The following is an 11,711-nucleotide window of genomic DNA, read 5'->3' as shown; positions in this document are numbered from 1 at the left end:
GCGGCTAAGCAATAAATTTTGATGAAATCATTCACTTTGTGATAATTTTCTGTGGAAGTTGAGTAAATCATTTGAGATACGGTGCCACATCAAAATCATTGCTTTAGGGCATGTTTTGAAACTTTTAGGCTAGGTTATAAGCCCATTTCTAGCTGGTCAAGAAACCATACAAGCACATTCAAGATCTTCATTTTTGCTTAAATTGCATGAATGTGTTTCACATTTACAGAAAATGTGGTAAATAAACTGTTTTTAAACACTTATAATGGAGCCAATATTTCAGTCAGTGTTAAAAGTATACAGGCACAATCGAACAGAAACAATACATTGCACATCTATGACTTCATTTAGCTACCAGGACCCTCCGTGCTTCTTAAAATGGCGAGCTAATGACCTGGATGGACACCTCCCTTGATCAGCTTTGGATATGGCTATCCCTTGCTCATCTATGCAGATGCAAAACTTCAGAATATTTATTATTAGGTGGCTTCCTCAATACATTTTCTATTGGTTTTACTTGTCAGATTCTTTGGGTGTGATATGATTGGTAATTTTAATGGCACCGTATCTAATATGAAATAGTATGAAATGCTGTACCAAGTTTGGTGCTTTTATCAAAAAGTGAACGATTTTTTTGCTTAGCCGCTCTACTATAAACACATTTGCCATCAGTGGCACACTGCCTTAAAAGATTGAATCCGGATTAACTGCTTAATAACAAAAGAAAGACTGCAGTAGCATCTTCACTACTGCAGAAGGCATAATGGATGGAACAGCAGATGGTAAACTACATAGCTTCTATTGACTTCTCAGTTGTTATTGCTAAGATTCCAAAACTTCATGCAATTGCATCTTGCAACATACAGCATAACTAATAATCTGCAATTTAAGAATTCATAGTTGTGATAGTTGCTGTGACTGTGTCGGGGAGATTCCACAAAAAAGAGGTGCCATAAACAAATTGCTGAAAACATTCAAAGCAAGCCTGCCAGGCTGTGTGCCTGAGCCAGTGATAGATGCACAAAATGACCTATTCTAACTTTGCATAATTATGATGATATGACAGAGGATTTATTTACCCAACACACACTGTTTTACAGCTTTTTTTATAGCTATTATGTGTTTAATAACACCATTTTGCAGCCACAAGTTTCCATACTGCAAACATCTGTAACTGACTTTACATTAATGCGGTGTCTACAAGTAATTGCTGTATGAAACAGTTGGTCCTGTTTATATAGGTACAAGAATTGCTTGGTCATTACAGTCAGTTTACTGATCTCCTTTAGGTCTATGCTATCGATGCACTTCCATCCAGCCCTCTGGGCAGAGAGGTATATATAGGAATCCTAACCACTGGACAGTGTAGTAAACAGATTTTGCAGACTGCATCAATTTAATCGTGACTGGCCATGAGTTCCTAGATTAGTAGCTCTATAGTCAATGGGATGAGGCTATACAGGGTGATTAAACTCTCCAAACAAATATATCGGTACTTACTGAGAATGGTATTGAGGTACGTACATTTACATTATTTGAATACTCTAGTAAATTTGAAAAGTTAGTGCTCAGACCTATAATCTACCTGACTCGGGCCATTTTTCATAGTAATCTACCACTCATGCTTGACAAACGGTTGTTCATCAGTTTAAAATGTATTATCGGAAACTGCTGCAAAATTAGCTATCTCTTGTCTATTCCTCTGCCAACTCAGGAGAAAAAAAATCCATGCAACAACTTTTCAAATAGGAGATAACTACCAGTAACTATAAGCTGCATGTGACCAAAATTTACTGATTCCTTATTTCCCACATCACCCGCCAACATACCACTTCATATTATCACATCGGTAAGTATTAAAATTACCTTGTGTATTAGAGATAGCTACTCTAATAGAGCAGTCAACCACCCTAATAAATAAATTTGGTTGCCTATTAAAAAGATCAACTCTATATTATTTGTAGCTAAGTCATGGTGTTGTGAAACATTGTTATAGCTACTACAATGCATGGCTTTTAATTTCTTAGAAAGTGCTCTTGTTGCTTGTCTATATACTAGTCTCATGTGACCAGACCCTTCTGTATAGCCTAAATAAATAGCTTTTTTGTTGAACAATGTAGGATTTGCTGCAAAAAATTCCAAATATAACAAGTATACAAAAATATTAGAATATAACAAAATGGTACACAAAGGGAGGACAAAGGTTGCATGCATTGTAGCTGCTCCAGTTGGTAAAAAGGCACATCTTGGGTCAAAGTGGCTTGGCTGGAGGCATCATTTAGTTAGTCAGGCAGTCAGTTAATAGAAATTTAAAATTTCATAGAAACTTGTTGGAAGGATTTTGGAGACATTTATGGGCTTGGTTATGCCATTTTTCCTAACCATTGTCATGAAGGAAAGGTGAGGCTGGTTTCAGTTTGGCTGGACAAAAATCCCAAATCTCCATGATCCCTTCTATTCAGTATAATATACTGTATGATAAATACTGACATATATTTCAAATATAAAACTTTCACTGTTAGCTATCCCCCCAAAACCCTAAAATTAGCAAAAAAATTCCCCTTCAAAATAGTAGCTATTTAGGCTATACTTGGGGTGGCGCTTATTGATTAAAAATAAAGGGGCGGCTTATAATTTCTTATAAGTGCCACCCCTAGAAAATAGGGGCAGTATAGCCACATGACTCTGAGACTATATAGTTTAATACATTTATGCCCACATTTATAATGGGATTGTATAGTCATTATATAATATTTTTGAAACTTATAGCCAATCACCTGGTGGCCCATGCATATAGTCTCATGTAGCCAGACCACTTTTTCTTTTTGTGTGTGGGTGGGCCAGAAAAGTGGTCTGGCTACATGAGACTATGCATCAAAAAAGTGGTCTTTTCCACCCACCCACACGCACGCATGCACACACAACAAAATGTGGTTTGGCTACACCGGCGAGACTAGGCCCTGCATTCATATATTGTTCTCCTAAAGGTTTTAATAGAGTAGCTAGATGCTGGTATTATGAGACAGCAGGTAGTTATTATGGGACACCTTGCTGTATTATCACAATCTTCTCCTTTATGTATCAAACATGCGGCCATGAAAATATGGGCCATAATACAGTATGATTTCTCCAGTATTGCAATATGCAAAATTTATTGCAAAAATATATAGGCCCAGCTGAAATATGAGATAAGTTTCTAAATAAATTTAAAGCTGCACGTGGCTGCACTACTATTCATGCATATTAGCTAAGCTTTCCACTTGTGCATGTGAACATTTTGGCAACCTGTAAACGTAAGTGGAAATGCTACTGATTAGCTACTGAGTTCATTTAATTTCAACTATTTGGTTAGTTGAGATTACTAAAGTTCGTCAACCTCTGTCAGCGGTGAAGATGGCACATTGAAGGGACCGTGGCATAAGCATTTTGGAATTTTAATATCATCAGTAAGTTGAAAATATTGTAAGGAATCATTTTCTTCCTTTATATAGCAAACTATATACACTTAGTGTTAAGTGTCTCTAACTATTGCATGTTTGTATATTCTGCATTACTTGCTACAATAAAAATGATTCTAATAAATTTATACCACCATTAAATAAATCAGTATAATGACTGTAACTGTATCTCACTGACTGTTGTTGTTGCCTGCTTATACGTGCAACACAAATGATACAATTTGAAGATATAAATAATATTATGCTTATCAGACCTGCTATAGTAATTGCAACCTGTGCTAAGAGACAGATAATTCCACGCATTATTTATATAGAGGTATATAGCTATAGTAGCAATGTTTTAGCAATTATAGTAGGGACAAAGGAAATGACATGCAGGCCGGTACATGGTTATAAAAAATGTTCTGTACCATGCAAAGGTGTTCTGACTTGATTGTGTTGAGGTGTAAATCAATGTTGATAGCTAGGGGGAAGGACATTCCATGCCCAGCCTAAGGAATTGATTGAAAAATAGAAGTTACGAATTTTGTGTTCAGAGAATAATTAAGTGCAGAGCTGTATGTAGCTAATTATGTCCTATATTATTCAATGAAATCCCCTAGCTGGCTTCAGAAAATTATGGCTGCGTCCATGCATACGGCCCTCACTATAGCTTTAATTGGTGTATGACTGGAAACAAACAAACAAAAACAAACAAAAAAAGAAAAAAAAAAGGATATTAAATATTCCAGACGATTCATCTCGTAATCGGTAATATCAAGAGTAAATAAGGCCCCTATTCGGTGATTATTAGTTTCTCATCCAGCCTTTCTAATTATTATGATGCGGGCGGGAGGGTATTACCATTAGGCCATTATTTTATAATATTAACACACTGATGTACAGACCTTGTCCAAATTGTCTTTCTTTCTTACTACAAACATTTCCTTCACCAGCTGATTCTACTTTTCGTGATCGCCAGCTGTTTTTCGACAGTCAACTGAAAGCCTGCTTTGATGAAGTCGATAGAGCACGATTGCAACTGGTACTGCAGCAATTTGCTAAGGAAAACGACAGTTCTCTTGGTGATATATAGTGCATTGTAGCGTTCATCAACAAAAATTATAACAGTTTGGTATCACGTGTTCTTCTGAGCATGCGCAGAGTAAATAATGGCTTACTATGCGGTAGCTTAAGAAGGATGCGGGCGGTGGATGAGAAACTAATAATCACCAAATAGGGGCCTAATCTTGGTAATACTTAGCTATTAGAGCTAGTCCACCCACGCGCACTCGTGCGAGCCGTGCACGTGCGGTTTGCTACCGTATAGGTCGTGGTCGTGCCCATAGGCCCATCCTGCCGCGGGGTTATGATTTCAGTTTATTTTCGAGACTGCAAACCGCTATCATACAATACAAATGTCCGCTCTTACAGCCTTGGCTGCTCAGCTTGTCAACTGGGTTGAAAGTGAGATAACAATCAAATCGCGAGCCAATTGGTACATTTGGTACTATCGTAAACCCGCTACCAGAGGATGGAAGGAAATATATGAGCACCTGAATCAGCTCATAAAGATCACTGATCATGGATTCCGCGAAAATACAAAAGGCGCGCTGCCGGTCATCGTTGAATACAAGGACAATTACACAATTGTTGAATACAGTACTTTCACCCTTAAGATTCGTGGGAGGATGTCAGTAGACGAAGACTTGTATTCTGTGTGCATCTGGCAGGTATGAGTGATGTTTCGCAGTTAAAGTACATGACCTGGTTAACAAACTGTAAGTGTGGGTTCGAAACATCATGTGGTAGTTATGCCCCACCTACCCCATGTAGTATTATATTTATGCACAAGGATGCAGAGCTTTGCACAGCCCTCATGCATGATCATCCGCAGGGTAGGTAGTCTCACGTTTAGCCAGACCAATTTTGTGTGCTGGTGGGGAAATTTTTCCTCACCCACATAGAAAAGAAAATAAAGTTGATCTGGCTATGTGAGAATGAGGAAAGATTTAATCTACACCCACGTCAATCCATATAAAGTTAATAGCTTGTTTGGTGATATTGAACTGCAATAAGATTAAATGTGTAGGTTAAACATTTTTCCCTAGCTTGTTTTGTGTAAATACTTGTAATTTAGGCTGCATGATTTAAATGTCTTTAAATAGTTATAGGTTGTTTGGGTAAGAATTCTATAGGGAAATAGGAATGGAAAGTGGAAATGGAAACAGCCATGCAATGAAAAATGGTTGATACAATTTTAAAAAATAATTTTGGAATCAACATAAAAGGTTGTTAATTCTCAGGTTGGAGGCTTTCTCTTTGCCAAATCCTTCCACTATAACAACCAATATACTCTAATAGAACAGTCACACTGCTGTAAAATATTCTAATAGAGCTAGAGCGCTCAAGAGTTTGGCAGAGTGCATGGGCCAGCTAACTACCTATAATCCTCATAGTAGATTCATGTATGATGTGAAATCAAACTAATAGTAAGAATAGCAGGTATAGATTAGAAGTCTCATGACATGAATCAAATGTCATGTATAGCTATATATACATATGTGTGCCTGTTTTTTTTTGTTTTGTTTTTTTATAAGTTTAACTATAAAAATTAAATATGACTTCTTTAGTTTCAGCCTTTCTAGGCTTGGGCATATATGGCTGAAAATTACAAGTTGTCACTGCTTAAGGCTATACAAGTACCTAAATCATTCACCTCCAGATTGGCATTGAGTATTTGTTGTAAAAATGCCATGTAGCTGGGTTCAAATGAAAAAGTTGACTAGGAAAAGGTAACCAACATTAAAAAACAAACTAGAGAAATGAATCTCATGTATGGCTGTTCACAGTTAAGTGTCTAAAGCCTCCTCATTAGAGCCACTCCAAATCATTTTACATATCTGCATAGAGAAGAAGTAATGGGAGTATCCCCATCGTGTGACCTAGCTAGCTGTAGATGCAGCTTCCCAAACCTATACAGGAGCTATCTGTTAATTACAATACTTTTTATCTAAAACTTTTCAATTGGGCAGTACTGACATATTGTTAATCTATGGCTATATGGCCCATCAAATTATTGACTGCTCTATTAGAGCATTTTGGTTGTTTTAGTAGAATAATCCAGCAAAGAACATTTTAGTGTAAAATCATAATGAAGTGATGGCCATTAGGAGCCATTTTCCATTGGTCATTTCTGTTCTTGTTATCTCTGTATACTTACTTACCAGCCCCATGTTATTTGACCCTAAGTTTCACACAATGCTGTACAACTAGGAAATAATTCTGTAATAAACTGGCTTTTAGATATTTAGAGAAGAAACACTTATGATGCTAGTCTAAGTCAAATGTATTACCCTAATGTTTTCTGTAAATTGAGGCTCTTTGTTCATACCCGCATAAGTATGCTGCATGCATGAATCTATAGAAGCATATGTACACAAAATTGCACACACAATTTACCCAAAACAATCTTCATGCATACTACATGCAATCATGCATGGTGAAAACAGTACACCTTAGAACTCATTCTATAAGAAGGTTGCCATGAAAATTTCAACTACAATGTATGTCTCTATCCACCTTACAGGTCAAAAAAAGGTGAAGTTTTGTTAATAGTTGTTTGCTGTGTGTGCATGTTCTTGAATTTTTCAAATAAGCAGCTATTGTTGCTCTGTTTTTTGTTATGTAGTACTGGTACTTCCACAGCTTGTTTCCATCACAAGCCACATTAGAGAGAGATTGTTCTATGCGGCATGGTATTTATCACTTTGGTTTAGTTAAAACCGGAAAATTCAGTCCATTGCTATCAATACACAACAAAAGAGATTGTAAGTGATGAATTTGTACTATTATAACAGTATGACCAAACACTCTTAAAACTCACATAGATGGGGAAGGAATATTACTACTATAGCTTAGTTTGTAGCTAAGCTATATAATCAAAACACACATACACACTCTATTTGTGACAGGATTTGTGAAAAGGTACCTTTTCCCGAGGGGTCATCAACTCACGAAAAAAGGGTACGGATTTCAAAATCTTGAACAAATTTCTCAAGATTTCACAGGTTTCAAAAGATTTCACACAATCAAACGAGAGCTGCAAAATCTGATCTGATTTTAAATTACAGATTGGTGTAGAGTGATAAGTTCTGAAATCACCAAACAATAGTGGGAGAAAGAAACAGAAGTTCAGCAGGCATGTAGGAGCAAAGCCTCACGAAATTGAGAGGAATTTCGAAGCCATATAAAGCCAGGAGTAAAGCCAAGACATAACTATTAAATGAAACCCTACAAAACCAGGAGCAACTCACAGCTGAAGCCCTATAAACTAGGAAACAAGGCCAATCATTCAGGTGAAATCCCGTGCGAAACCCCTCAAAACCAGGAGCAACTGTCAAAGCGCTATCTGGTGTGAAACCCCACAAAACCGGGAGCATCTGTATGCTTAAGTTGCTTTTGTAGTTGGTGTGTTGCTAAGTTTATGAAGGTTTGCTAATTGCTAAGTAAATCCGAAGCGGAGCGGAACATCAGATTTCATTCTTACGTTTGTGCAGGAGCAATTTGCATGGTTTTGTGTGGCTCCAGATCCTTTCCCACAGCTCCTGGTTTTGTTTGGCTTCCACAACTCGCTTAATGCAAATCCAAAGGGGAGCGGAACATCGGATTTCATTCTTACGTTTGTGCAGGAGCAGTTTGCATGGATTCTCCTGGTTTTGTATGGCTTCTTTCCCACAGCTCCTGGTTTTGTTTGGCTTCCACAACTCACTTAATACAAATCCGAAGGGGAGCAAAACATCGGATTTCATTCCAAAGTTTGTGCAGGAGCAGTTTACATGGATTCTCCTGGTTTGTATGGCTTCTTTCTCAAAGCTCCTGGTTTTGTTTGGCTTCCACAACTCTCTTAATACAAATCCGAAGGGGAGCAAAACATCGGATTTCATTCTTATGTTTGTGCAGGAGCAGTTTACATGGATTCTCCTGGTTTGTATGGCTTCTTTCCCACAGCTCCTGGTTTTGTGCGGCTTCCACAACTTGATAATACAAATCCGGAGCGGAACATCGGATTTCATTCTTACTTTTGTGCAGGAGCAGTTGAGTGTGAGCTTTGGTACCAGAACGAGTATAGAATCAGAATCACGATAACAACATAAGATTTCGTATTTCAGGCAGGACTTCACTGAAGGTGTACGAGATTTCGAAGCAGTTGGTGACCCCTCGCCTTTTCCACACATTAAACATACAACATACTAGCAAACAAACATTTGACTCCTTATACCAATTAACTTGCTCTTAGTATCAAAATGTAGCCAGATACTGTAGCTAGACTTATGGAAAATTTCAGGCTATTATATGCCATAACAAAAATGTTATGAAGTTTTAAAGTTTAAAAAAATGGGTCAAATTTTGTGTGCGAAAAAGGACCTTTTTGCAAATCCAGTCACATTTGTTTCCAATTGTCGACAAGGTTTGGGATATAACCACCTATATACTATTATTAAGACTTTAGTACGTAGCTTATAATTAGACAGTATGTGATTGTACTTTAGTGTTAATATTAACCTGGTAACGAACCCCATCATTTTTCAGTTTTGCACTCAGTTGCGACTATTGAGGGTCACGTACGTGAAATACCAAATAAAACAATGCAATTAAGAAAAATACATTCTGTTAAATAAATGGCATCAATAAATCGTTGAATTAGTTCTTGATTTGATTTTTATTCATCCAAGCAATTGGTTACAATTGTTCATCCTATAGTGTGTAAGGTTGTTTCTCGTGCATTCACAAACTTTTCATGCAGGCAACTGCAGGAGGTCATTTTCAAATCACAACAGCAGTTATACTATACTGGCTAGCTAAAGCCTTATAAATAGCAATGCTTACATTATCCTGTCTTTGATGAGTAGCAATAGACATTTTTCTGTGCTGTATATATAGAACAATAGTCTATCTTCTCAACATCAAAAATATAACTAGCATGTATGCATGTGTGCATTGATGCATGTGTGCATTGATGCATGTGTGCATTGATGCATGTGTGCATTGATGCATGTGTGCATCGATGCATGTGGTGGAGTGAAAAGTTATGCTGGCTGGGATGGAGAAACAATTTTAAAAGTTTGCTTCAGTCTGAAAGAATTGCTACGAGAATATATGACCTCCCATGATAGCATTGGGTGTGCATGGCCAAACCAAGTTGATCCTTTCAAACATTTTGTGGACAGACTGTTATTATTCATTATGGTTGAAAACTTTGAGGGGAACACTAAAACAAACTCGCTAATGAAGGCATTGCAACAGTTGCAAATCCAAATAGCCATTTAGTGGCACTTACATTAAAGCATGTGGACAGAAACGTTGATCAAGGAATCAACTTGTAAATGTATGGCATAAGCTACATACAGTTAAAGCATGCTCTTCATAAAGACGTAGCAAACATTACTGTGTGATATTTGTTTGTGTTTTGTTATATTTTTTGTATAGTAATAATTGGAATTGCTGGATCAATTGAGAATGATAAAGTAGAAATGTTTAATGGAGATAGAGGGCTCTACTTAAGGGTCATTAAGGAAAGAGAAGATCACTACTGTGTAAGAGTAGCCAAGAGACCTAATGTGAGTGCCATGATCTTCCTGCTTGTTGAAAGCCTTTGATAAATGTGCTCTTTGCAATTTTATTCAAAGTTCTACAAACCACTCGGATAGAGCAGTCATTTATTGTACAATGCACCAACAAATACTCCATTAAAGTAATAAACAAACCACTTCTTGATGTTCATTGGTGCCACTTGACTGTTTGGATTATACAATTAAGTACCCATTTGCACAACATTTTAAATCTAAGGGAACACAAGGGAAGATGACATCTTTCCTATACAAGGGAACATAACGGAAAATGGAACATGTTCCCTTTTCTGTGTTCCTTAGGCAAATTACATGTTCATGGCATCATGCATGCAACTTTTGCATCACTTTGGCCACCATGCCTTAACGTTTCCATGATTGCACCATATAGCCTGCATGGACTGGGAGAAGCTTAAAGAGGGAGCTGGATCAGCTGGAACATTTTTGGCAAACCTGTAGGTTAAATTGCATTTATTTTTTGGTTTGAACATAAATTGTTAGTAGTCCAAGGTAAGAATCATGTGCAGCTTTTCCTCTCTGTGCCCTTTGTTTCTACTCACATTACCTGAACACAGCTTTGATGAAGCAAACGTACCTATAAGTGCTTAGTGATGAATCTTTTAACAGCACACAATCTTTGCAAAATCATGTGATAACATTTTTAAAAACAAATTTTAGCAAATGACTCCTAATGCTAAAATTAATGTCTTACTATGAACACACCTGCTATACAGATATATATATATATATATATATATGTATGCATGTATGTATGTATGTATGTATGTATGTATGTATGTATGTATAGATGGCATAGTACTTAAGGATTAAGATATGTGTGCCCTCCTAAAAAGCATAATGACCTCTCAAATATCAACACCATACAGTTATGGGTTGCACTTTATTATATGTAGTGAGATCATGTATATGACTATCACATGTGAATGTGAGATAGCAATCATAATAATCATACATGTAATTTTATCAAGAATTAATAATACTTGATTTTATCATAGAAAGTAGATGAGTTGTCATTGTTCAACATCAGTGAAGGTGTCATAAGGCTCAGTGTTGATAAAACACTAGCCCTGAAGTTTGATGAAGAAACAGAGGAAGTTGTAGTGCGACCATACAATAGCACACGTCCTGAATTTCACTTCAGCATAGACTTTTTTTAACAATAATTTGAAGTAGCAGTGACTCTGCATTACATGGCTATAATTATGGCATAGCTTTGTCATGTTTGCATATGAAATTTATATAATTAGTGGGTGAATCTAGCTAAAATGCAGTTCAGCAATGACTTCTGAAGTATAACACATTTTTCTCCATAAAGAAAAATGATTGCTCGCCCTCATGCACTTTCGAAGTATCTTTGATAATAAACTGTGAATCAAATTTTGCCTGTAATTTAATAGCTAAATAGTGGTATAGCTAAACAGTGGGGTTCACCCAAAAACTAAAAGGGAATTCCATGGAACTCTTAACCACTGAATCTGGCTACTGTCTGGAGATATGTACATGTATTGGACTATATTGGTAGAGTAAATCATGAGTTACCAAAGTACATAAAGTAGCTATATTTACTCACATAACAACATTATGCATAAGTAGATGAAGAATGCTAAGTAATTGTCTTGCAATG

General features: G+C 36.7%; 1 protein-coding gene across 1 annotated transcript; it reads left to right on the top strand.

Moving 5' to 3' along the window:
• The first annotated feature begins 4,725 nt into the window (after nucleotides 1-4,725).
• LOC136242619 (uncharacterized) lies at nucleotides 4,726-11,353 on the top strand. The gene is made up of 4 exons (XM_066034064.1): nucleotides 4,726-5,170; nucleotides 7,129-7,267; nucleotides 9,927-10,057; nucleotides 11,083-11,353. Exons 1-4 carry the CDS (start codon nucleotides 4,856-4,858, stop codon nucleotides 11,242-11,244), a joined length of 747 nt encoding a protein of 248 aa, XP_065890136.1. The 5' UTR covers nucleotides 4,726-4,855; the 3' UTR covers nucleotides 11,245-11,353.
• Nucleotides 11,354-11,711: the final 358 nt, after the last annotated feature.

The sequence above is a fragment of the Dysidea avara genome, chromosome 13, assembly GCF_963678975.1.
Source record: "Dysidea avara chromosome 13, odDysAvar1.4, whole genome shotgun sequence".
In the NCBI taxonomy this organism is placed as follows: Eukaryota; Metazoa; Porifera; class Demospongiae; order Dictyoceratida; family Dysideidae; genus Dysidea; species Dysidea avara.
The sequence above is the reverse complement of the archived record's forward strand: the minus strand, read 5'-3'. Positions and strand labels throughout refer to the sequence as shown.